This window comes from Chiloscyllium plagiosum, unplaced genomic scaffold (genome assembly GCF_037043375.1).
Source record: "Chiloscyllium plagiosum isolate Xiang-an unplaced genomic scaffold, Cpla_swu_hap1 HiC_scaffold_3, whole genome shotgun sequence".
Taxonomy (NCBI): Eukaryota; Metazoa; Chordata; class Chondrichthyes; order Orectolobiformes; family Hemiscylliidae; genus Chiloscyllium; species Chiloscyllium plagiosum.
Genome location: NW_028270141.1, coordinates 153,062,943 through 153,088,520, shown reverse-complemented (window position 1 = coordinate 153,088,520; position 25,578 = coordinate 153,062,943). Strand labels below are relative to the sequence as shown.

Below are 25,578 nucleotides of genomic sequence, written 5' to 3'. Positions count from 1 at the left end.
AACTCACCACTTTCGTGTAATGTTAATGTTTGACTTCCCTTTTGTAAGGCTCCTGTTTAGTTGTTTCATTGTTCACTCCCAGCCATGACTACAAGTGATAAGACTACAGAGCTTTAACCTTACACATTGGTTATCAGATCACTTAACTCTATCAATTATTTAGGCAAAAGTGAGGACTGCAGATGCTGGAGATTAGAGTCATGATTAGAGTGATGCTGGAAATGCACAGCAGGTCAGGCAGCATCCTGCCCGAAACGTCGATTTTCCTGCTCCTCAGATGCTACCTGACCTGCTGTGCATTTCCAGCACTACTCTCATCTTACCTCTTATCAATTGTTTGCTGTTTCCCCTGCCTGTCAGGTAGTCTTGTTTTGTAACTTCACCAGGTTGACACTTCAGACATACCTGTTGCTCCTTCTGGAGATTCTCTTGACTTCTTCATTGAATCAGAAATTATGATGTTGCTTTTCTAATAATAAGAATAGAGTGCGTAATATGCTGGGCTATGAAATTAGAGATTGTGGTTGAAAATAATTCTTCTAAAACTGTTGGCCTACAGCACCTCAGGGTTGCCCAGGTTTTAGCTGCTAGATCTGCTCTGAATCAGGGCTTTATGTTCGTGTGGATTGGTTAGTAGCCAATCCTACCAATCTTATCAGGGACAGGTTCATCTTCCACTACCAGACTGAGGTAAAGACCAAAGCTAGTAGGAGTCTCTATCCTGTTGTTTACTACTTGCCAGGGACAAAACTTTGGAACTCATAACTAAGGAAGAATGTGTTGGAGAAGTTTTGAGGAGGTTTGCGAGAAGGATTCCAGGGATGAAGAGCTTATCATATAACGAGCGGTTGAGGATTCTGGGTCTGTACTTAATGGAGTTTAGAAGAATTTGGTGTGATCTCACTGAAGCTTATTGAGAGGCCTGGATATAGTGGACTTGGAGAAGACATTTTCACTAGTAGGAGAGACCATGACCCAAGGGCACAGGCTCAGAGTGAAGGGATTACCCTTTAGAACTGAGATGGGGGGGATTTCTTCAGCCGGAGGGTGGTTGATCTGTGGAATTAATTGCCACAACAAACTGTGAAGGTCTGGTCATTGAATATATTTAAGAAATAGATAGATAGGTTCTTGATTGGTAAGGGGAGAAGGCAGGACAATGGGGTTGAGAAACATATCAGCCATGATGGAGCAGACTTATTGGTCTGAATGACCTAACTATCTTCTATATCTTATGATCGAAGTCTGACAGCTAAATCTGACTGATTCATTAGCTCAGTAAGTAGTGTGCTGCTAAAATCAGTCTTATTGATGAAAATTGAAGGGCCCCCAACCAGAGTGTATTTTGTGCCCTTAGTGCTTCTTCCAATTGGGATCCAAAGTGGAGCTTAGTTAAAATGCAAGGTAACAATCTTCAGGACATTCTCTCTGACTACCCCTACATACTTTGAAAATATAAACATAAAGATTCAAGACTCACACTGAATAAAGTAGTTATCTTCATTGCATTAAAATTTTTAATGATTAATTAGTGACTTTCTGGTTACTTCATAGATTTATAAATCAAGAAGACAAAGATTGGTTTGAAAGTGCAATTACTCGCGCAGTTGAAAAAGTTATTGGAAAAAGAGTAGCACAGATGATTCATGAAGAGCCATACTTCGTTGATTTCCTCCGGGATATGCCAGAGCCAACTGGTGATGAGCCTGAAGATTTTGTCTTTGTTCTCCCAAAAATCTATGAAATGGTACGTCATAGCTTTATTAGCTTTCAAGAGAAGCTGTTTATTATGCTGTTAGATCCTGACAAAAATAGCTCCTCTTCTTTTTTAAATCACAACACTACCTACTTGTTTTTTTCTTAAGGATGTCTCTCAATTCATTATTTTTCTAAATATATATACATTTTTCACCTGAATCTATTTTTATAAATCACGTCAAATTTATGATGAAATAAAGCTTGATTGATTCTCTGGTATGCATGTCTCCAGTGATCTTCCTTCTCATGAGGTGACAGTTTGTGCCATGGTGTTAAACATAACCTGGAGTTACTCAGGAACCCCATTCTGGCACAGCAGTCTCTGCCACATTTGCTGCCAAGGAAGAAAATGGCTGGGAGCTTTGCAAGACTCATTGGCCTTGTCTCAGCAGTTGAACTTTTCATTCCTTCTCACCTCTTTCAAAATCCTTTCACAGTCAACTTCTAGAGGTCACAGCCATTGTTGACTGTCTCTCATTTGATAAAGTCCCTCAGAAGAGACTGTTAACTAAGGTAGAAACCCATGAGATTGAGTGAAAATTACTAAAATGGCTGGGAGATTAGTTGAGTGGCAAGTGACAGAAAGTAGAGACAATGAGCAGGTACCCAAATTGGCAGGATGTGACCAGTGGTGTCGCACAAGGATTGGTATTAGGACCTTAATTATTCACATTGTTTCTTAACGGCTTGGATAATATCCAAATTTGCTGATGACACAATGTTGGCTGCAATATAATGAGTGTGGAAATTAGCATAAAATTACAAAGGGATATTGATAGTCTAGATGAATGGGAAAAACTGGCACATTGAGGCAAGTGTGATACTATCTGTTTTGCACCAAAAAGAGATAGATCAGGGTTTTTTCTAGATTGTATCAAGTTAAGTACAGCAGATGACTGAAGAAATTTGGACATTCAGGTGCATAGATCTTTAAAATGCCTCGAACAGGTGCAGTAAATAATCAAGAAGGCTAATGGAATGCTGGTCTTTATATCTAGAAGTTTGGAGTCCAATTATGTAGATATATAACTGCAGCATTACAAAGCCCTGGTTACAGTGGAGTACTGTATCTGACATCAAAGCTTAGGAGGACATATAACTGTAGGTTTACAAGAATGATGTGTTGACTTCAAGTTGTGAGGAAGTTGTAGATTAAGCCTTTTTCTCTCGAATTTAGAGGGTAAAAGAGTCCTCTGATCAAAGTCTTCAAGATAATAACAGAAAAAGACAAGGTAGATAAAGATAAGCTACTTCCACCGCTTCTAGATTCTAGTTCTGGAACTCTCTACCAAAAGCAGCAATTGATACTAAATCAGTTATTATCTTAAAATCTGAAATAGATCTTCTTCTGTTTAGGAAAGGTATTAACGGTTGTGGGCAAAAGGCAGGTATATGAAATTAGGCCATAGGCCAGCCATGATTTCACTGAATGGTTGAACAGGCTCAAGGGTCTGACTGACCTATACCTGTTTCTGTTTCATAGAGTCATAGAGTCATAGAGTCATACAGCTTGGAAATAGACCCTTCAGTCCAACTAGTCCACGCGACTATGTTCTTAAACTAATCGATTCCCACCTGCCTATGCTTGGCCCATATCCCTCCAAACCTTTCCTATTTTAAACATGTTTTAAATGTCTTTCAAACATTGTAACTGTACCTTCATCCACAATTTCCTCTAGCAGTTCATTCCACATGCAAACCACTCTGTGTAAAAAATGTTGCCCTTCATGTCTTTCATCTCTCACCTTAAAAATATGATCCCTAGTTTTGAATTCTCCCTCTAGGGAAAAGACCCTTGTCATTCACCTTATCTATTCCCCTCACAATTTTATAAACCTCAATAAAGTCACTCCTCAACCCTTTTACACTCCAGTGAAAAAAGCCACAGCCTTTTTAGTCTATTTTCATATCTCAAACCTGCCATTCCTGGCATCATCCTCGTGAATCTTTCCTGGATGCTCTCCACTTAAATAATATCTTTCCTACCATAGGGTTTCCAGTCATTTGTACTCCAGAAGATCCTAACAGCAGTGACAATTTCCCCTTCCCTATCATATAATTGTGAAATGGATGCTTTTGTGGTGAGGATGGTAGTGTGTGAGATACCACTGTGAGACATGACAGAACACACATCACAAACCCACCAAAAATGACAGTTTTTATAAACATTACAGAATCCAGTGTTTGATCTTAATAAGAAATTTTTTCCATTACAACATAATAAAATGTTAAACTCTATAATGATTTTTGGACAAAAAAACTAATAGAACATAGAACATAGAAAAATACAGCACAGAACAGGCCCTTCGGCCCACACTGTTGTGCCGAAAATTAATCCTAATTTAAAATAAAATAACTTAACCTACGCACCCCTCAATTCAATGCTGTCCATGTGCATGCCCAGCAGTCACTCAAATGTACCTAATGACTCTGCTTCCATCACCACCGCTGGCAACGCATTCCATGCATTCGCAACTCTCTGTGTAAAGAAACTACCTCTGACGTCTCCTCTATACCTTTCTCCTAATATCTTAAAGCTATGACCCCTCATGCCAGTCGATCCTACCCTGGGGAAAGGTTTCTAGCTATTGACTCTATCCATGCCTCTCATTACCTTGTATACCTCGCTCAGGTCACCTCTCTTCCTCCTTTTCTCCAGAGAGAAAAGTCCAAGTTCAGTCAACCTCTCTTCATTAGACAAGCCCTCCAATCCAGGCAGCATTCTAGTAAACCTTCTTTGTACCATCACCAAAGCCTCTGTATCTTTCCTATAGTAGAGCGACCAGAACTAGACACAATATTCCAAGTATGGTCTCACAAGGGACTTGTAGAGCTGTAGCAAAACCTCACAGCTCTTAAATTCGATCCCCCTGTTAATAAAATCCAAAACGCCATATGCTTTCTTAACAACCCTATCCACTTGGGTGACAACTTTGAGGGATCTATGTACTTGAACACATCTATTCTCCATACTGCCAAGAATCCTGTCTTTAATCCTATATTCAGCATTCAAGTTTGATCTTCCGAAATGCATCACCGCATTTATCCAGGTTATGATTTGTAGATGCCGGTGTTGGACTGGGGTGGACAAAGTTAAAAATCACACAACACCAGTTATAGTCCAACAGGTTTAATTGGAAGCACATTAGCTAGTTGGACCTGTTGGACTATAACCTGGTGTTGTGTGATTTTTAACTTTATCCAGGTTGAACTCCATCAGCCATTTCTCAGCCCAGCTCTGCATCCTGCCTCTTTGCGTTGCAGCCTGCAATACCCTTCGATACTGTCAACAGCACCTCTGACCTTTGTGTCATCTACAAATTTACTAACCCACCCCACAACCTCCTCATTCAAGTCATTTGTAGAAACTACAAAAAGCAGAGGCCCAAGAACAGAGCCCTGCGGAACACCACTCAACATTGACCTCCAGGCAGAATACTTTCCATCTACAACCACTCTCTGTCAGCCTTCTGTCAGCCAACCAATTCTGAATCCAGGTAGCCAAATCTCCCTGTATCCCATACTTCCTGACTTTATGAATGAGCCTACCATGGGGAACCTTATCAAATGCCTTACTAAAGCCCATATATACCACATCCACTGCTCGACCTTCGTCGAACTGTCTCATCACCTCCTCAAAGACCTCAATAAGATTAGTTAAGCATGACCTGCCCCTCACAAAGCCATGCTGACTGCCTTTAATCACGCTATGCTTTTCCAAATAGTCATAAATCCTATCCCTCAGAATTATTTCCAGAACCTAGCTGACCACAGATGTAAGACTGACTAGTCTGTAATTGCCAGGTATTTCCCTGTTACCTTTCTTGAAAAGAGGAACAACATTCGCCTACTTCCAATCCTCCGGTACGACTCCCATGGAGAGTGAGGAAGCAAAGATCTTCACCAGAGGCTTAGCAACCTCCTTGCTTGCTTCCCGGAGCAACCTGGCATAGATCTGGTCTGGCCCTGGGGACTTATCAATCTTAATGTTTGCCAAGTCCCAAGTCCCTAATGTGGTTGAATTGAAAGGGCAGGGTTCACCTCAAATTGTACCTCTAAACTTGTTTCAATATGATTGAGCTGATCATGCCAGCATTCGAATTTAAGGCAATCTGTGTGCCACAGGATAAAAAGAGGGCAAAAAGAGGCCCTCTGTGGAGACCAGCAAGCATTCTGCTTTCCCTAGGTTCTATCCCAGAGGGAAATCTGTGAGTTTGGAATGACTATACTGATCATACTGGATCTGTGGAGAATACAAGAGGAATACAATTTGAAGAATACACGATGGGTTGAACCGGGATTTCTCATTTGTTAGTTTTACCGTTGTATACTTCTGGGGTAGCAGCAATATAACTTTTGAGGAACTTGTTTTTTCTTGTCTCACTCCCAATGTGGCAGTGAGTACCAAAGAATCCTAAGCCAGGCAGGCCTCAAGCCTGAAACCTCGGTTGGCCTCTAACAGAAAATCATTCTTGTGTACGTGATCTGGAGTACTTGTGTACTGAATTGTAACTTATAAATGGGGAGGTGATGGCCTAGTGGTATTATCGCTGGACTGTTCACCCAGAGACCCAGGTAATGTTCTGACACTCTGGGTTTGAACCTTGCCATGGCAGATGGTAACATTTGAATTCAATAGAAAAAGTCTGAAATTAAGAGTCTTATGATGATCATGAACCCATTGCTGAATGTCGGAAAAACCTATCTGGTTCACTGATGTCCTTTAGGGAAAGAAACTGCCACCCTTATTTGCTCTGACCTACATGTGACTCCAGACCCATAGCAATGTAGTTAACTCTCACCGGCCCTCTGGGCAATTAGGGATGGGGCAATAAATGCTGACCTAGCTAGTGATGTCCATATCCCATGAATGAATAAAGAATAAAGGAAATGCATTTGGAAGAGACAAATACTTAATAGGATATTTGCAGGTTATTCTGGAAGGGTGAGGTACAATGCATTAATGGCATTCTTAACCTTTCATTACCTTTGTGATGTTCTCATGTTTCAGGTCCCAAGCTATGAATTCCTGACTGAAAAACTGCAATTTTATCAGTCACAACATAACGAAAGTGTCCGGTCGGGCTTTTTTGACCTCGTCTTCTTCAAGGATGCAATGACACACTTGATGAAAGTGAGATTTTACATTTTAGTTAATCATAGAATGTGCTGTAAATATTATATCTATGCTTTTCATAGGATAAGGTCAGAGTGGAACAGAAGTAAAACAAAGTTCTGTAAACAATTATTCACAAAAAAATTCAAAGCTTTCATAAATATTACAAATTTCATTCAAATCTAGTCAACATTTTGTGAACTAGCTTTATTCCTAGCATTAGGAATTTCAAAATATAAATTACATTCTTCATCAGAAACTGGTTGCATTTAGCACTGGCCCTTTTGGTTCCAGCAGCAGACTCAACATGGGCATCTACGAGAAACCTGTTACCTGGATTTCCCCTCCCCCCACCTTATCCCAGTTCCAACCTTCCAACTTGGCACTGCCCTCATTATCTGTCCTGGCTGTCCATCTTCCTTCTTACCTATCCACTTCACCCTCCTCTCTGACCTATTACTATTACCTCAACCTCCATCTACCTATCGCACTCTCAGCTACCTTCTCTCCAGCCCGACCCCCCTCTCATTTATCTCTCCACCCCCTCAACTCACAGCCCCATTCCTGATGAAGAGCTCTTGCCTGAAACGCGTTTCTCCTGTTCCTCGAATGCTGCCTGACCTGCTGTGCTTTTCCAGCACCACACTCTTGACTTTGATCTCCAGCATCTGCAATTCTCATTTTCTCCTACACCTCCTCCCACCCTGCCTCTTGTAAAAACATAATCCCTTACTCACAATTCCTCTGCTTCTGCTGCATCTGCACCATTCCACCATATAACATCCCAGATGGCCTTCTTCCTCAAGGACCTCAATATTCCCTCCCATGTGGTCGATAATGCCCTCCAGTGCACTTCTTCCACTTCTCACACCTCTGCCCTTGAACCTTAACCCCCAATCGCAACAAGGATAGAATTGCCATGGTCCTCACCTTGCACCCCACCAACCTCCAGATACAACACATCATCCTCCGCCATTTCCACCACTTACAAATCAGACCCCACCACCAGGGATATATTTCCCTCCCCACCCCTATCCACATTCCACAGAGACCATTCCCTCCGCAACTGCCTTGTGAGGTCCACGCCCTCCTCCAACTCACTTTCTACTCCCAGCACCTTTCCTTGCTACTGCAAGAAGTGCAAAACCTGCACCCACAGTGCCCCCCTCACCTCCGCCCAAAGCCCTAAAGGTTCTTTCCCCATCCAACAGAGATTTACCTGCACTTCCACACACATCATCTACTGTGTCTGTCGCTCTCGGTGTAGTCTTCTCTACATTGGGGAGACAGCTCACCAACTTGCGGAATGTTTCCGAGAACATCTCTGGTACCCACTGCCCTGTGGCCAAACTCCCCCTCCCACTCTGCCAAGGACATGCAAGTCCTGGGCCTCCTCTACCGCCAAACTCTAGCCACCTGACACGTGGAGGAAGAACTCCCCATCTTTCGCCTTGGAACCCTCCAACCACACAGAATCAATGTAGATTTCACCAGTTTCCTCATTTTTCCTCCTCCCACCTTATCCCACATCCAAACTTGCAACTCAGCACCACCCTCTTGAATTGTCCTATCTTCTTTCCTACCTATCTGCTCCACCCTCCTTTCTAACTTATCACCATCACCCCCCACCTCCATCTACCTATCGCATTCCTAGCTACCTTACCCCCCCAGCCCCACCCTCTCCCATTTATCTCTCATCCTCCTTGGGCCAACCCCTCATTCCTGATGTAGAGTTTATGCTCAAAACGTTGATTCTCCTGCTCCTCGGATTCTGCCTGAATGGCTGTGCTTCTCAGCACCACATTCTTTGACTCTGATCACCAGCATCTGCAGACCTCAGTTTCACCTTTTGTTGGAACCTGCAAGAAAAAAGGCCCTGTATGATAAGCAAGTTCTTGTTAATTTGAATTCCAATGTGTCTCTCCAACACAACTTTTCCTGCCTCTATTTTCAAGACTACAGTCACTGCTTCTCTGAATGTTATACTCTTATTCCTTCTAAGGATTACATAGAATATGCAACACAGAACTAAGTCATTCAGCCCCACCAGTCCAGCCAGTGCTTATATTCTAATCAAGTCTCCTCCCATCTTTTCCCATCTAAATCTGCAGTTATAATCATTTGTCCCCTTCTCTCTTATACTCTTGTCTAGTTTCCCCATATCTACAGAGAAACCTCAATTATTCAGCATTTGATTATCCAAATATCGGATTATCCAGCAAGATCACTAGGTCCCAATGCTTGGCTAAACTATGTTATCTGTCTTTCGATTAGCCAGAATTTGATTAACAGAATGAAATACTCCCTACCCATGACTGTTGGATAATCGAGGTTCCTCTGTGCACCTGTATTAAACTGTCCTGCAAGTACTTCCTCCTCCTTACATTGCCATTCTATTTAAGTCAATCTTTAGTTCTGCAAACTCCTGCAGTACCTTATTCTTTTCCAAGATGCTATTTCAAGGCTTTCTGTTTCAATCTAACTTGTATTCTGCACATTATCCATGATGGATTTATTTTACCATCAGCCCATTTCTAATCATTGAGACAAACATGGCTTTATTTTGATGCAGAGTTGTTTGAAACAGTATATTTATCCTCAGTATTTTTGTAAAATTAGTCTAAAAACATGAGATTATCTGTGGCCTTTGCTTGGCCAATTCGATTAAATCTAATTGTGTTATGTTATAACATAGGGATAGCAAGCCAAACCAAATCAGCCCAAATCACTGGATTCGCAACACAGTGAAATTACAACACTCAATGATCCTCAAAATTGCTCAGTTGTTCCTAAACAGACTTAACAAACAACAGATCTTGGAAATCAAGTTTATAACTTAAATAAAAATTAACTATTTATTATTAATAATGTAACAGAACAAAGATAAACCAGGTTATGTACTTAATGACTACAATCTGAACCCCATTTTCTTTGACCGTGACCCTCACTCACACACAGACAGGCTGACAACAGACACAGTCTATGAATAAATTGGAAAGAAAGTAACTATTCGAAATTGCCAGTTCAATTAATCAGCTTCAGACAATGAATGTCAGTCCTTCATTAAATCCTTGGGCAATGAACTGTTCACAGCCACAAAGAACTAGATAGCTTCTTCAAATTCTGATGATACCAGTTAGCACAACCAATTTTGACAGACACCTTAGAGTACTTAGTTATTTTTTTCAGACTTGGATTCTTTTCTTAGAACATTCAACAATTTGATAACTGGCGTGAAAACTAGAAAGAACAAAATAGAGCAGCTGTCCAGGAGCTTCTCAAATCTGCCAAAACCCAGTTTAGAATAAGAATAAGTTCTTTTTTTTTAGTCAGTATCTTTTTTATATCAACCTGTGGTTGGCCAGTTAGCACTAGTCTTCACTTGTTTGACCAGTTTAATATCCAACCAGCTGCAAGCCCTGAGCATTTCCACAACTCAATGCTGAATCATCAATATTGTTCTTAGAACAGAAATTAAGTTGCATTACCTTCCAGATCAGTTTCCAACAGACGACATCTGCTTTCATTCTCTTTTTGAAACAAGGAGGTATTCAAAGTTCAACTCTTAACCCCAACTCTCAATTACAAATCAAAAAAATCGTGATGCTGTGAATAATTGTAATAAAAGCTAGATACCTTGCTTTATCTTTTTAATTAAAGCTTTGTATACATTGTGATTTTATACTTGAAGAAGATTGGTAAACATTGACTACTTATATTGCTTCTTTAGTTTCTTCATTTAAAAAGATGTATCCTATTCTGACAGCAAATTGACAATGTTTTATAGATATCACGTATAATCCGTACGGATTGTGGAAATGCTTTGCTGGTAGGAGTTGGAGGTTCTGGAAAACAAAGCTTTACTAAGCTGGCATCATATATTGCTGGATATAAAATCTTTCAGATCACTTTAACCAGGTAAATACACATTTTGCAGAAATTGTATAGTTGCTACTGAGATTTAAACATTTTTAGGATAGATTAATATTCATGGAAAATCATATAGAGAGCAATGTAGTCATCAGGTGCTCAATAAAACACTTCCCTATTACTTACAGAACAACCAAGTACATAACAGTAGGGACAGAATGTTGGGTTTCCAGTTAGGACACTTACGTAAGGGTCAGTTAGGGCTCCTGACTCCACAATGAGTGGGAAAGAGTGATTTTCCTTTGAATCTACAAATTGAACTCAAAAGAAGCAGCAGCCTACCATTTCAGATAAGAGAGGGAGAGGCCACCTCACCTCGTGGTGTTCCCTCCTCAACTTATAAGCTAAAAAATGGCCAGAGTGTCAAACTACCATTATGGTGGGGGATCACCTCCATACAGTTGTTTCTTTGTGGCCAAAACTGTTGCCAGGCGGTTGTGGGGAGACTCGAAGCCTGCCTTGCCTACTGTTTCCCACCCCTTATCTGTCTGCAGACAGCTAACCCCATTCTGAATGCTGTGGGGGAAATCTACAGGCTAAATGAAAAATTCCAATTGATCTGCTGATTGGCTTTAACAGACTATTTACTCACCACTTGTGGATGGATAGTCCTTGGCATTAGATTATGGTGAAATGGTGCTGGCAGGAAGGCCAACAGTGCAAAGTTGCATATCTGCCCACTTCCATACTCACTCGCATTTGGGCATGGAAAATTTTCCCCAGGTATCAGACTGCCACAGATGTGGAACCACCATATCGAACGCCCTGCTCCCCCCTTTATGAAAAAGAAATTACCAGTGGAACTCACCAAGCAGAGTATCATCTTATTTAAACCTTACCTCTTCTGACTTCCCTCCCCAAATGCTCTGCAACACATGATTCATTGTCACTAGGTTTCAATCTTGCAAGCTCCACCTCAGACACTAATCTCAGAAGTTGAATTCCAATGTATTGACTGACTTAAACACTCCTGTAGAAGTGAGGGCATGGATAGGATAGTGCTAGTTCCAGTTTGCTGATCAGTAAGGTCACACACAAGTTTTGCTGCAAAGGACTCAAATACAGAATTTGATGGGCCAGGATACTGAAGATGACCACATCTTGGAGATGCTGGGCAGCCTGAAGAAACTGTATAGCAATTGCAGAGGTTCCCTTCAACTTGCTGCACAGGCTTGTCATGAACACCACCAGACCACAGCATCCATGCAGGTTCCAATGCATCACATAGTGTTGCCATCTTACTTGTGAGGTTCACTGTAGAAATGAACCACTAAAGCTTTCATGTAACCCCAGCCTTCTATTCTGAGGGAAAATATTAGGAGTATCGGGGCACTGCCTGTGCAAAGGGCATTGGCTCCATAGAATAGGAATCTTTCTCAGAACAAGTGCTGTCTTGCCACTCACTCCTTCGATGCCATTGGCTCATGTCCAGCTAGACTGCTGCCAATGTCAGTGCAGTCTGTTATCTTGGTGCCAGGCTGTTCAAGGTCACCTTCCAAGTATTCGTGGCATCTTGCACCATGAGGAAGCATGCCATGTCAGCAAAACCTCATGAAGAAGATGCCTGGTGTGGTGAGCCTCCAAGATTCATCACTGTAATATGAGAGCTTATTGTTGTTGTCTGTTGCAGTCTGAAAAGAATTATTGCTATAAAAGTAGAGTGTAGATGTTACCTGGGCATTTACAGACAGTGTTGGTTATGACCTGACTGGATGCTGTATTCATGGCTGCACCATCTAACCTATCTCAGAAACAATTCTGTTAAAGCAAAGTCACATTATTGACAGTTTCCCAGTAAAATTGAAGTAAAAAAAGTGAACACATCGTTGACCTAGTGCTCCACACCTCTACTCTTTGGCATTTCAACAGCTTAGGCTATTTTGTGATGATGCTCCCAACCAGCACAACTCCAAAAGGCAGTCCTACCAGAACAGATCAAACATTTTTGAAAATGCAACAGGGGAAAAGTAATTCACTAGCCTCTCATCATGATTGCAGTAGGGAAGAAAATAAGAGCCTCGGAATAACAGTAAAAGTAACAGTTCTCAGCCACAGATCATTTCTTGTGTGTTTTTATTTATTTACCTGTTGGAGCAATAATAGGAGACTGAGTAAACTCCAAAGGAAATTCTAAGCTGCAGTGTTTAATCCTGTTGAATACAAGCATTTGATAACTAAATATTAATTGCTGTTTCATTCAATACATTCATCAAAACGTTTGATCAAACAGTAGCACAATCTTACATTTTTCTGAGACTCGATGCAAGGAGCAAGAATGAATCCAAAGAACATACTTGCCTTTACACAATGACTTCAAAGAATCCTGTCTGAGGATCACCACCTTGTTGTGCTAGAGAGGCTTGTGTGTACCTGGGAACCTGAGCATAGCTCCTGGCAAGGTCATCCATGATGATAAGGTCAAGGAGGAGGTTCCAATCAAAGCGCTGATCCATGAAGACCTCAATGGCAGAGGATGATAACTGAACTTAAATTGGAATATCACAATAGCTGTGAAGGCAAATGAAGGCTGCAATAGGGAAGAGTCACCAGTCATCTTCACCTCCAAACCATTGGCCTTCGAACCCCCCAACTACCAAGGTTATTATGGTGGGTATCTGTGCACAAGCCTCTCCACAATAAAAGATGTCATGCACAGGTGTCCTCACAAAAGGTTAAAAGTCCTACTTACACCCCAAACAAAAGTCCTATGGCGATTAGCTAGTGGCAGAGGGGGCTGGACTGTGATAGCTGGAAGCTCCTGGTCACAAACTGACTCATTAGGCAGTGAGTGTCAGATTCAGTCGTCTTGCTCCTGGACGAGGCAGATTGAGCACTTCAGCAGCTGCATCCACAGCTGAGCAGCCCTATTTAGGATCCACTCTGCTCATCCCAATCGGGGAGGGGGCTGGAAAAGGTGTCCAAAAAATAGCCTGCCTCAAAAATCCTGACTGGATTACTGCATCCAGGGGGATCACCCACATGCAGTCAGAAATGAAGAACAATAAACTTTGCAGCCTGGAATGTAAAAACCCTGAAGGACCCAGCTAACAGTGACCAATCTGAGAGAAGAACGGTAATCATAGCCAGAGAACTGCAAAGTTGCCAGATTGACACAGTTACTCTTTGTGAAAACTGCCTTTCAGACAAAGGCAACTGAAGGAGGTGAAAAGTAGTTACACCTTCTTCTGGAAAGGGAAGGCTGCTGATGAGTCTAGAATTCACAGTATTGGATTCGCAATGAAGAAGCAGTTTAACAGTTGTCTCTCTGAACTTCCTGTGGGGATCAATGACCCATCCGCCTGATGCTCAGCAACAACCAGATGTCTACAGTTGTGAGTGCTTATGCCCCAACCCTTGACTCGGAGGAGGAAGTAAAGGAGACTTTCTATCCACCTTGACACACTATTGACCAGTATCCTCAAGGAGGACAAGTTAATACTTCTTTAGAGACTTTAATGCCAGGGTTGGTCCAGACTACAACCTTTAGAATGGCACCATAGGGAGGGAAGGTATTGGAAACATGAACTCTAATGGAGTCCTTCTTCTCACAAAATTCCTGATGAAGGGCTTTTGCCCGAAACGTCAATTTTCCTGCTGCTTGGATGCTGTCTGACCTGCTGTGCTTTTCCAACACCACTCTAATCTTGGCTCTCACAAAATGTGCTGAGCACAAATATGCTCTTCCATCAGAAAAATAAATCCAGAGCACCTTGGAGGTACCTACTCTCGAAAGAAAGGCATCTAATCAATTATGTCATTGTTTGCTCCAGGGACTGGCAGAATGTGAATGTGACCAGGACAACAGTTGGCTTAGATGACTGCTGCACTGATCACCACCTTATCCATTCCACAAAGTGCATCAAAATACACAGAAGAAGAGGGTTCAGGTGAAACAGACCCGGCCAAGATTCAACATCAAGAGTCTGGGTGAAACAGTCACTACGCAACATGTACAGGCCTCACCTGCTAAAAGCCTACCTCAGGAATACCCAAAGAACAAAAGTGAACATCGATGTCTGCTTAAATCAACCATTCTCAGTACCTGCAATAACACCTTCGGGTACCAGTCCAGAAATCATCAGGACTGATTCGATGAGAATGACAGGGAAATTGAACAGCTCATCTCCAAGACAAGAACAGGCTTCTGTGAGCAGCAAAATGATATGAACTGCAAGGTCAAAAGAAGGGCCTGTGCCAAACATAAGACCGATGTCCAGATGAGAGTATAGGAGCTCAAAAATAATCGGTGGACTGATAAGGCTTTTGAAATCCAGCATATGGCAGCTGCCAGTGACACAAAAGGCTTCTTCAGTGCCACTAAAACAATGTACAGTCCAAGCTACTGTGCTCTAAAATGGACAAAATCTGCTCAAGGACATCAAGGCAATAAACACCTGCTGCAGAGATTGTTTCCAAGAACTCCTCAACCATAATACACGTCGGTCTGCTACAACTCCACAGTTGTGTTTCTCTACAACCTTGAGCTGTAGAAAGTCACGCTATGGAAAACTGCTAGAGAAAATCGCACTGCAGAAGATTGCTATAGAAAATCATTATAATCATTCAGTAGAAAGTTTGCATTATCCAAATAGCATCCACAATCCATCAACCGCATTATAGTTAACTTGGGTTGGCGAAACGCACATTATACCAGAACAACCTGTACCAATGTTAACTTGGAAATCATCAAACAAATCCCCAGAGATCCATGCAAGGTGACATCGGAGAACCTCCCAATGTGACCGAAGTACAAGATGCCATAAGGAGTCTCAGAAATAACAAGGTTGCTCTCCCTGATGAGATTCCTGCAGACGTCCGAAAGTGAGGTGACCCACAGCTCCAGGAACACACACACGCTTTACTTTTGAATGTTTGGCTCAAAGAAGAACTCCTTTTGGAGCTCAGGGTTGCTCTGATTGTGATCATATTCAAAAAGGATGACAAGGCTGACTGTGGGAATCACAGGGATATCTCTCTTCTTCAACCACTGGGAAAGTACTTGCAAGTGTCCTTGCTACTTCTGCCATTATCTGAGGAAACACTCCCTCAATCACAATGTGGGTTCGCCCATCCAGAGGAACAATAGACATGATCTTCACAGCACATCAATTATTAGAAAAGTGGCAGGAACAACCTGACAAAGCCTCTTAAGTCACCAGCATCAGCCAGCTACCAGTTTTACATGGCCTTCTTTAGGGGAACAAATATGCAGGGAGTTTGGGGAGACTTGCAGGAGCAATAAGGTTATCATAATAGGGGATTTTGATTTTCCTAACAGAGACCGGGGCTGCCAGAGCATTAAGGGCTTAGATGGAGTGAAATTTGTTAAGTGTGTTCAGGAACGTTTCCTCAAGCAGTATGTAGAGGGTCTTACTCGGGAAGGGGCAAAACCCAACCTAGTCTTGGGAAATAAGGCTGGACAGGTGATGAAGGTAACAGTGGGAGAGCACTTTGGGACCAGTGACCATAGTTTTATTAATCTTAAAAGAGTTATGTAGAGGGACAAAACTGGTCCACAGGTTCAAGTTCTAAATTGGGGCAAGGTGAATTTTGACAGAAGCTTGTAGAGGTTGATTGGAGTAGTTTGTTTGCAGGGAAAAGGACCTCTGGCAAGGGAGAAGCCTTTAAAAGTAAGGTAGCTAGAGTTCAAGGTTATATGTTCCTGTGAAGATGAAGGGTAAGGTTGATAGGAATAGGAACCTTGGCTGACAAGCGATATTGAGGTATGGCTCAGGTTCAGATAGCTGGGATCCCTGGAGGTATATAGGGGATACAGGAGTTTACTGAAGGAGGAAATCAGGAGGACAAAAAATAGACATGAGATAGCATTGGCTAAAAAGATTAGGGTGAATCCAAAGAGGTTCTTCAAGTATATTAAAGGAAAAATAATAACTAAAGAGAGAATAGGATCACTCAAGGACTAAAGTGGACATGTATGTCTGGACCGCAGGATATTGGCAAGATCTTCAATAAATATTTGTATTTACCATGAAGAAAGACATGAAGATTTCAAACTTGGAGAGTTCGAACTTGGTCATATCCTGGGGACAGTCCATGTCACAGTAGCTGAGGTGTTGATGTGTTAGAATGTATGAAGGTGGATAAATCTCCTGGTCCTGACCAGATATATCCAAGAACATTGCAAGAGGCTAGAGAAGAAATTCCGGGGGCCCTGGCTGATATTTTTGCATCATCGTTAGCCACAGGTGAGGTCCTGGAAGACTGGAGGATAGCGAATGTTGTGCCTTTATTCAAGAAAGGCTACAAAGAAAAGCCTGGGAACTACAGACCAGTAAGCCTAACAGCTGTGGTGGGTAAGTTACTTGAGAAGATTCTGAGGGATAAGATTTACATGCATTTGGACAGACAGGATTCAATTAAGAATAGTTAGCATGGCTTTATGCGTGGGAGATCATGCCTCAAATTTGTTAGAGGTCTTTGGTGAAGTGACCAGGAAAGTTGATGAGGGCAGGGCAGTAGCTGTTGTCTATATGGATTTCAGTAAGGCCTTTGATAACGTTCCACATGTTAGGCTCCTCTGGAAGGTTAGATTGCACGGAATCCAAGGAGCTGGCAAATTTGTTACAAAATTGACTTGATGGTAGGAAGCAGAGGGTAATAGTGGAAGGATGCTTGTTGGACTGGAAGTCTGTGAATAGTGGTGTCCACAGGGGTCAGTGTTGGACCCATTGCTGTTTGTTATCGATATCAATGATTTGGATGAGAATGTCCAAGGCATAATTCGTAAGTTTGGAGATGACAGTAAAATAGGCGGTATTGTTGACAGTGAGGAAAGTTCTCAGAAATTGCAACAGGACCTTGATCAGCTGGGGAAGTGGGCTGAGAAATGGCAGATGTAGTTTAATATACATAAGTGTGAGGTCTTGCATTTTGGAAAGTCAAATCAAGGTTGGGATTTCATGGTGACTTGTAGGGCCTTAAGGACTGTAGTGGAACAGAGTGATCTTGGAGTTCAGGTGCACGGTTAGCTGAAAGTAGAGTCACAGGTAGACAGGGCAACAAAGAAGGCTTGTGGCACACTGACCTTCAGCAATCAGGGCACTGAGTATAGAAATTGGGAAGTTATGTTGCAGTTATACAGGACATTGGTGAGGCTGCACTTGGAGTATTGTGTTCAGTTTTTTCTCCTTGTTGTAGGAAGGATGGTATTAAACTCTGCGAAAGAGGTTGGACAACCAGCATTTTTCTTTAGCGCATAGGAGACTTAGGGGAGATCTTAAAGAAGTGTATAAGCTCATGAGAGGCATGGATATGATGAATGCACTCAGTCTTTTTCCCAGGGTTGGGAATCGGGGATTAGAGAGCTTCAATTTAAGGTTAGAGGAGAAAGAATAAAAGGGAACCTGAGTGGCAACCTTTTTTCTTTACAGAGGGTGGGAATGAGCTGCCAGCAGAAGTGGTTGAGGCGGGTACATTAACAACATTTAAATGGCATCTTGAACTGGTAAAACTAAAACAGCTGGTGGTGATGAGGGAAACCAAAGGACTATCACAAACAGAATTGAAAGCTGAAGAGACCAAGTCACAATATATTATATATTGTATGATATATTATTACAGGGGCAAGAGTGATTGTCCCAAACAAAGGTTGATACTGGTTGAACTCCATCAGGGTCATCCAGGGATTTCCAAAGGAATATGTTGGTGAGAAGTTATGACTGGTGGTCAGGACTGAATAGCCACATTCATGGGACAGTGTCCAGAATGCCAAGAACAAAAATTCCCACCAGGTGTTAGTCACAGACAATGGGCCATTATTTGCCAGCAAGGAATTTGAGGTTTTCCTAAAGTCGAATGGCATTCAGCACATAAAGACAGGTCCGTACCATCCATTTCCCATGTCCTAGTGGAAAGAGCAGTCCAAAGGTTGAAGGCAGGCTTAAAGAAACATCCTATAACTTCAGTCAATACCAAACTGTCCCAGTTCCTATACAATTGTGGGACCACCCCTCACACAACTACTGGGATAACTCCAACAGAGTTGCTGATGTGGAGAAGACTCTGCACCAGGTTAAACCTGACCTTTCCAGACCTGGGGAGAGAGCGTGTGTATATGTACTGCCTGAAGAGGCAGTTGAATTTTTTTCGAGATGCTCCAGCCACAAGAGGCAGGCTACGATGTGGTACATGTTACCGGTATCCAAGGCAGAGTTGAAGGAACCAAATCTGATGCAAAAATGCCCCAGGAGAAGCTACAGGACAAAAAACAAGCCTGCAACCCAGGACTTAGAAAGGGAGAGATGTAATGTTTATAACGAATTCAGCCAGGTGGACTTCATAGAGTATAAGTTTCCTGATTGGAGTTGTTAACCTGGTGCCATTATGGAGTCCCGATGGACAGATATAAACAGGAGTGTCAGGGTTCTGTTCACTCTGTGCTAGCTGGGTCAGTGTCATTTACTATGAACATATAAATAAAGGGTGATTTGATGACGGGATACCAGCCTTTGTGGAGTTATTTTCGGCTGCATCACCTACATTGACGCCATCCTCCATCTCACTGGCCAAAACTTCCCTGAAGGGAATTCAAATCATTTACTATATGGACAACAGGTGCTCATCCTTAATCAGTTCAAGGCCATGGGCAAGGTTTCCATCACCTCCATCTTGAAGCTTCAATATGCTGACAATAGGATGATCGCAGTACACTGTGCAAAAGATCTACAGTGCATGGAGTATAGCTTTACATTCCACACAACCTAGTCCACTGCATTTGCTGCTCACAATGTGGTCTCCTTTACATTTGGAAATAAAGCGTAGACTGGGTGACTGCTTCACAGAACACCTACATTCTGTATGAATAAAAGACCCAGAGTTTCCAGTTGCCTGGCATTTTAACATCCCACCCTGTTCTCTGACGTCTCTGTCTCAGGCTTGCTGCAGTCCACTTGTGGACCCTGCACCTTCTGGACTCAGAATAAGGTTCAACAACTTTAGGGCTTGAACTGTCCCATGTTCTGACCCCAGCCCCCATAAACCAGGCCTTGTTCTCACATAGTCTGCCATTCCACACAACCCATTGTTGGTCACTAACAGTCTCCATTAACAGCCAAATTGTTATTCTTTCCTTTGTCTGTCTAATTCTCTTTGGACTCTATCTCCACCTATTGTTTACCCTTTACACCCAAACTGATCTTCTGCATAAAAACTAACATTTTCCTAGCTGCCATCAGTTCTGAGGAAGGGTCACAGGACCTGAAACGTTAAGAATCATAGAATCCCTAAAGTGGAGCAACAGGCCGTTCGGCTCAAAAGGTTCACACCAACCCTCCGAAGATTAACCCATCCAGACCCATTCACCTACCCTATTATTCTACATTTACCCCTGAATAATGCACCTAACCGACACATCCCTGAACAATTTGGGCAGTTTAGCATAGCCAATTCAACTAACCTGCACGTCTTTGGATTCTGGGAGGAAACCCACGCAGACATGGGGAGAATGTGCAAGTAATTGCCCGAGGCTGGAATTGATTGCAGGTCCCTTGCTCTGTGAGGCAGCAGTGCTAGCCACTGAGCCACCATGCTGCCCACAAACTCTCATTTCTCTTCACAGATGCTGCCAGACCTGCTGAGCTTTTCCAGCAATTTCTGTTTTTCTGCCAGATCATTTTTTTAATTTGCTTGTGGGATGTGGGCTTCTCTGGCTGGCCAGCATTTACCGCCCATCCCTAGTTGTTCTTGAGAAGGTGATGATGAGCTGTCTTCTTGAATCGCTGCACTCCACATGCTGCAGGTGGACCCATAATGCCCTCAAGGAGGGAATTCCAGAATTTTGATCATGTGACAATGAGGGACTAGAAAAGTATTTCTAAGACAGGATGGTGAATGACTTGGAGGGGAATTTCCAGGTGGTGGTCCTCCCTTGTATCCCTTTGTCCTTCTCAATGGAAATGGTCATGGGTTTGGAAGGTGCTGTCGAAGGATCTTTGGTGAATTTCAGCCATGATCCCGATTGAATATCAGCAGGTTTGTGGGGCAGAACAGCCTAGTCCTGCTGATGTTTCTTATAGACTTATGCTAATATTTTATATGGCACTTAACTAAAGCCTTCTGAAAGTTAAAGTAAACCATGTTAATGCAAAAAACAAGAACTATAGATGCTGGAAATCTGTAGCAAAAACAGAAACTACTGAAAAAATTCAGCAGATCCACCTGGATCTCTGGAGAGAAAGCAGAGTTAATGTTTGGGCGCAGTGACCCTTCCTCAAAACTGGACAGTCAATGGACCCAAAACATTAACTGCTTTCTTGCCACAGATGCTGCCAGACATGCTGAGTTTCTCCATCAAAGAGTGTGGTACTGGTAAAGCACAGCTGGTCAGGCAGCATCCGAGGAGCAGGAGAATCAACGTTTCAAGCATAAGCCTTTCATCAGGAATGAGGCTTGTGGCCCAAGAGACATGAGAGATAAATAGGTGGGGTTGGGGGGAAGGTAGCTGGGAATGCGATGTGTACATGAAGGTGTACATGAAGATGATAGGTCAGAGAGGAAGATAGAACAGATAGGTGCAAAGGAAGATGGGCAGGTAGGACAGTTCAAGAGCGGTTAAGTGGGAGGTTGGATCTGGGTAACGTGGAGGGAGGGGGAATGGGGAACCTGGTGAAATTCACATTGAGCCCATGTGATTGGAGATTCCCAAGGCAGAAGATGAGGTGTTCAGATGTCAGCTGGTTAAGGTTTGGCAGTGGAGGAGACCCAGGATTTGCATGTCTTTGGCAGAGTGGGAGGGGGAGTTAAAGTGTTTGGCCACAGGTGATGGGGTTGTTCAGTGTATGTGTCCCAGAGATGTTCTCTGAAACGTTCCGCAAGTTGTTCCGCAATGTAGAGGAGACCACATCAGGAACGGCTGACGCAGTAGATGACGTGTGTGGAATTACAGGTAAATCTTGGATGTGGAAGGATCCTTTGGACTCATGAATGTCGGTAAGGGGGAGGTGTGGCGCAGGTTTTATACTTCTTGCGGTGGCAGGGGAAGGTGCCGGGAGGGGAGGGTGTGTTGGTGGGGGGCATAGCCCTGACAAGGGAGTCATGGAGGGAAAGATCTCTCTGAAGTGCAGAAGTGGGGAGAGAAATATATCCCTAGTGGTGGGTCTGACTGTAGGTGATGGAAATGGACCCATTTCCACCACCTACAAACAGACTCTGCCATTTCTGCCACCCCACCACCAGGGATGTATTTCCCTTCCCAATCCTATCTGCGTTCCACAGTGACCATTCCCACCACAATGCCCTTGTCAGGTTCATGACCCCTACCAACCCACCCTCCCCTCCCGACACCTTCCTCGCCACTGCAAGAAGTACAAAACCTGTGCCCACACCGCCCCCCTCACCTCTGTCTAAAGCCCTAAAGGATCCTTCCACATCCGACAGAGATTTACCTGCATTTCCACACGTTATATACGTGTCCGTTGCTGCAAATGTGGTCTCCTCTACATTGGGGAGACAGCACCCCAACTTGTGGAATGTTTCATGGAACGTCTCTGAGATACACACACTGAACAACCCCACTGGCCTGTGACCAAACACAACATCACCTCCACTCTGCCAAGGACATGCAAGGCATGGGCCTCCTCCACCGCCAAACGCTAGCCATCAGATGCCCGGAGGAAGAATGTTTCACCTTCTGTCTTTCGGTACCCACCAACCACAGGGGATCAATGTAGATTTCACCAGTTCCTTGCGGAACACCGCTAGTGACGGCACTCCAAGATGAACCTTTGCCATCAACTACTACCCTCTGTCTTTTTCCAGCCAGCCAACTCCTAATCCAAACCTCCAACTCACCCTCAATGCCATACCTCTGTATTTTTTGCAGTAGTCTACCATGGGGAACTTTATCAAACGCCTTACTAAAATCCATATACACCACATCTACTGCTTTCCCCTCGTCCACCTCCTTAGTCACCTTCTCAAAGAATTCAATAAGGTTTGTGAGGCACGACCTGCCCTTCACAAAACCATGCTGAATATCCTTGATCACATTATTCCTATCCAGATGTTCATAAATCCTATCCCTTACAATTCTCTCTAAGATTTTGCCCACAACAGAAGTGAGACTCACCGGCCTATAGTTACTAGGGTTATCCCTACCCCCCTTCTTGAACAAGGGAACCACATTTGCTAGCCTCCAATCTTCTGGCACTACTCCTGTAGACAACGAGGACATAAAAATCAAGGCCAATGGCTCTGCAATCTCCTCCCTTGCTTCCCAGAGAATCCTAGGATAAATGCCATCAGGCCCAGGGGACTTATCTATTTTCACCCTTTCCTCTCCAACTTATCACCATCATGCCCCCCCCCACCACTTTCATCTACCTATCGCATCAGGCCCAGGGGACTTATCTATTTTCACCCTTTCCTCTCCAACTTATCACCATCATGCCCCCCCCCACCACTTTCATCTACCTATCGCATTCCCAGCTACCTTCTCCTCAGTCCATCCCCCCTCCCATTTATCTCTTAGCTCCCTTGGGCCATCCCCATTCCTGATGAACAGCTTATGCTCGAAACATCAATTCTCCTGCTCCTCAGATGCCGCCTGAGCTGCTGTGCTTTTTCAGCACCACATTCTTAGACTCTGATCTCCAGCATCTGCAGTTCTCACTTTCTCCTATGCTGAGTTTCTCCAGAAACTTCTGTTTTTGTTTCATTTTAAAAGTATTTGGATGAGCATTTGAACTGTTATAACTGTGGGCTAAGTGGTAGGAAGTGGGGCTACTGTAGATTTAGAGTAGGTTTGACCAGGACAGAGTCAATGTGCCAAAAGCTTCTTCTGTATTGTATGATTCTACGACATATATTGCCTCCCCATTATCCTCTCTACTAGTTTCATCCTGTCAAAATTCTGGTAGATTTATCAAGTACGATTTCCCTTTTGTAAATCCATGCTGAATCTGCATGTTTCTGACATTGCTTTTCAAGTGCTTTGCCATTAACTGTTCTCGCATGGAGTCTAGCATTGTTCCCAACTCTAATACAAGGCTAGCATGTCTATAATTTCCTGCTTTCTCTCTACCATTTTCTTTACACATCAGGGTTAAATTATCTACCCTACAATCCATAAGAACTGTTCCAGAGTCTATACAATCTTGAAAAGCGACTGCTAATGCATCCATTCTTTCTAAAGCCACTTCTTTAAAATTACATAACTGGGGAGATTCAAGACGGCAGTGACCCAGCTAGTCTGAGCTCTGCCTAAGACCCGGGCAAAGTGGGCACCCGCCTTCACCACACCCTTTAAATCATTTAAGGTGGCTTTTGCCCAGCATAGTTAGTCATTTTGTATCAAACTTGGACAGTTTGGTGTTGTTTTTAAAATGACTAAGGGCAAAAATTCCCACAGTTTGCAACAGGCTGGGACCCCTCCCCCATCCCCTCCCACAGCAGCAGAGATGTCCGCGGCCGCTTTGGGGGACTTACCTGCAGAGGCGAGCCTGATCTCCGGGATCAACAGACTTCAAGAGAAGATCGACCTCTTTATTGAAAGTCCAGGTCCAGGAAAAACTGGACAGCGCGTCAGAGGGGCGGAGCAACGGGCCACGGCCTCGGAGACTGCTGCCAAGTCGTCCGTGGGTTGGGCTCTCAAGCAGCGAATCCGGACCCTGGAGGAGCACATCAACGACCTCGACAATCGGGGCTGTCAAAAAAAATTCAGTTGCTGGGCCTCCTGAATGGGAAGAGGAAGGCCAGTTTGTAGACTTTCTGGAGCGATGGCTCACACAAATATTAAAGTTGGAGTCGGGACCAGGCCAGGTGCGGGTGAAATGGGCCCACCGGATTGCTGTATGCAGGCCCGGGTCGGACCAGCGCCCGGGTCGGACCAGCGCCATTTCTATTCCGACTCTAATGTTATAGAGAAAACTAAATGCTCCTGGAAGCCTCCAGAGTCCTGGGGAAGGATCCCCGGGCCATGATGCACAAGGGTTCCAAGATAATGTTATTTCAGAACTTCTCTCCAACCGTGGTCCGCAAGAGGAGGGCATTCAATGAGACGAAGAAGCATCTAAGAGACCTAGATATTCAATACTCGATGCATTACCCAGCAGCACTGTGCTTCAGCCACGAAGGATCCGTATATAACTTTGGATCACTGGAAAAAGCTAAAGAACTCGGACTCTCTTAAATAGACTGCGGGACTTAAACCATATAGGTAACGATTTTATTTTGCTTCCCTCCTTTGTTTACCCTTTCTTTCCTTCTTCATCTCTTTTCCATTATCTTTCCCTGGGGGTGGGGGAGGGGGGCTTATTCTTTACTCTCTCTTTGGTTTCTTTTTTACAGATCGTGTGGCTTATTCGATTTGTGTGGGAAGGGGGTTTGTTTTGCTCTACGTTTCTTTAGAGCGGGGTTTTCTTCTTTCTTTCTTTCTTCTTTTGTCATTTTACTTAGTTACCTAATACTTGCTGGGATTGTAACTTTGCAGTTTTATATGTTTATATTTTGTATTATGCTTGCTAAACGCACCTAGGTGTTGGCGTGGGAGCTGGGGGGGGGGGGAGGGGGGGGGAGGGGAGGGGGATGGGTCACTCACTTTTAACTCTGGTTTTATACAATTCTGGAATTTGTCTACTCCATTCTTTAACGCCTGGGCCAAGGGTAGGGCCCTCGTTAGGAGAGATTATGGTGGGGTTACTGACAGGTAGTCACGCCCGCCTGGAACAAGGGGGAAAGTCTCCTTTCAAATGTGTTTTGCTTTTTTTTTACTTAGGAATAGTTTTTAATTGTGTTGGTGTGATTGTTTTAAAGAATTT

At 43.4% G+C, this 25,578-nt stretch overlaps 1 protein-coding gene across 1 annotated transcript in view; it reads left to right on the top strand.

Annotated features, from left to right (window-relative positions):
- The window catches only part of LOC122540179 (dynein axonemal heavy chain 8-like), a 1,258,818-nt gene that overhangs the window by 989,328 nt on the left and 243,912 nt on the right, over positions 1-25,578 (top strand). The window contains exons 59-61 of the mRNA XM_087976819.1: positions 1,555-1,747; positions 6,770-6,892; positions 10,662-10,792. Of these exons, the coding sequence (XP_087832945.1) occupies positions 1,555-1,747; positions 6,770-6,892; positions 10,662-10,792 (447 nt within the window). The remainder of the gene's footprint in view (positions 1-1,554; positions 1,748-6,769; positions 6,893-10,661; positions 10,793-25,578) is intronic.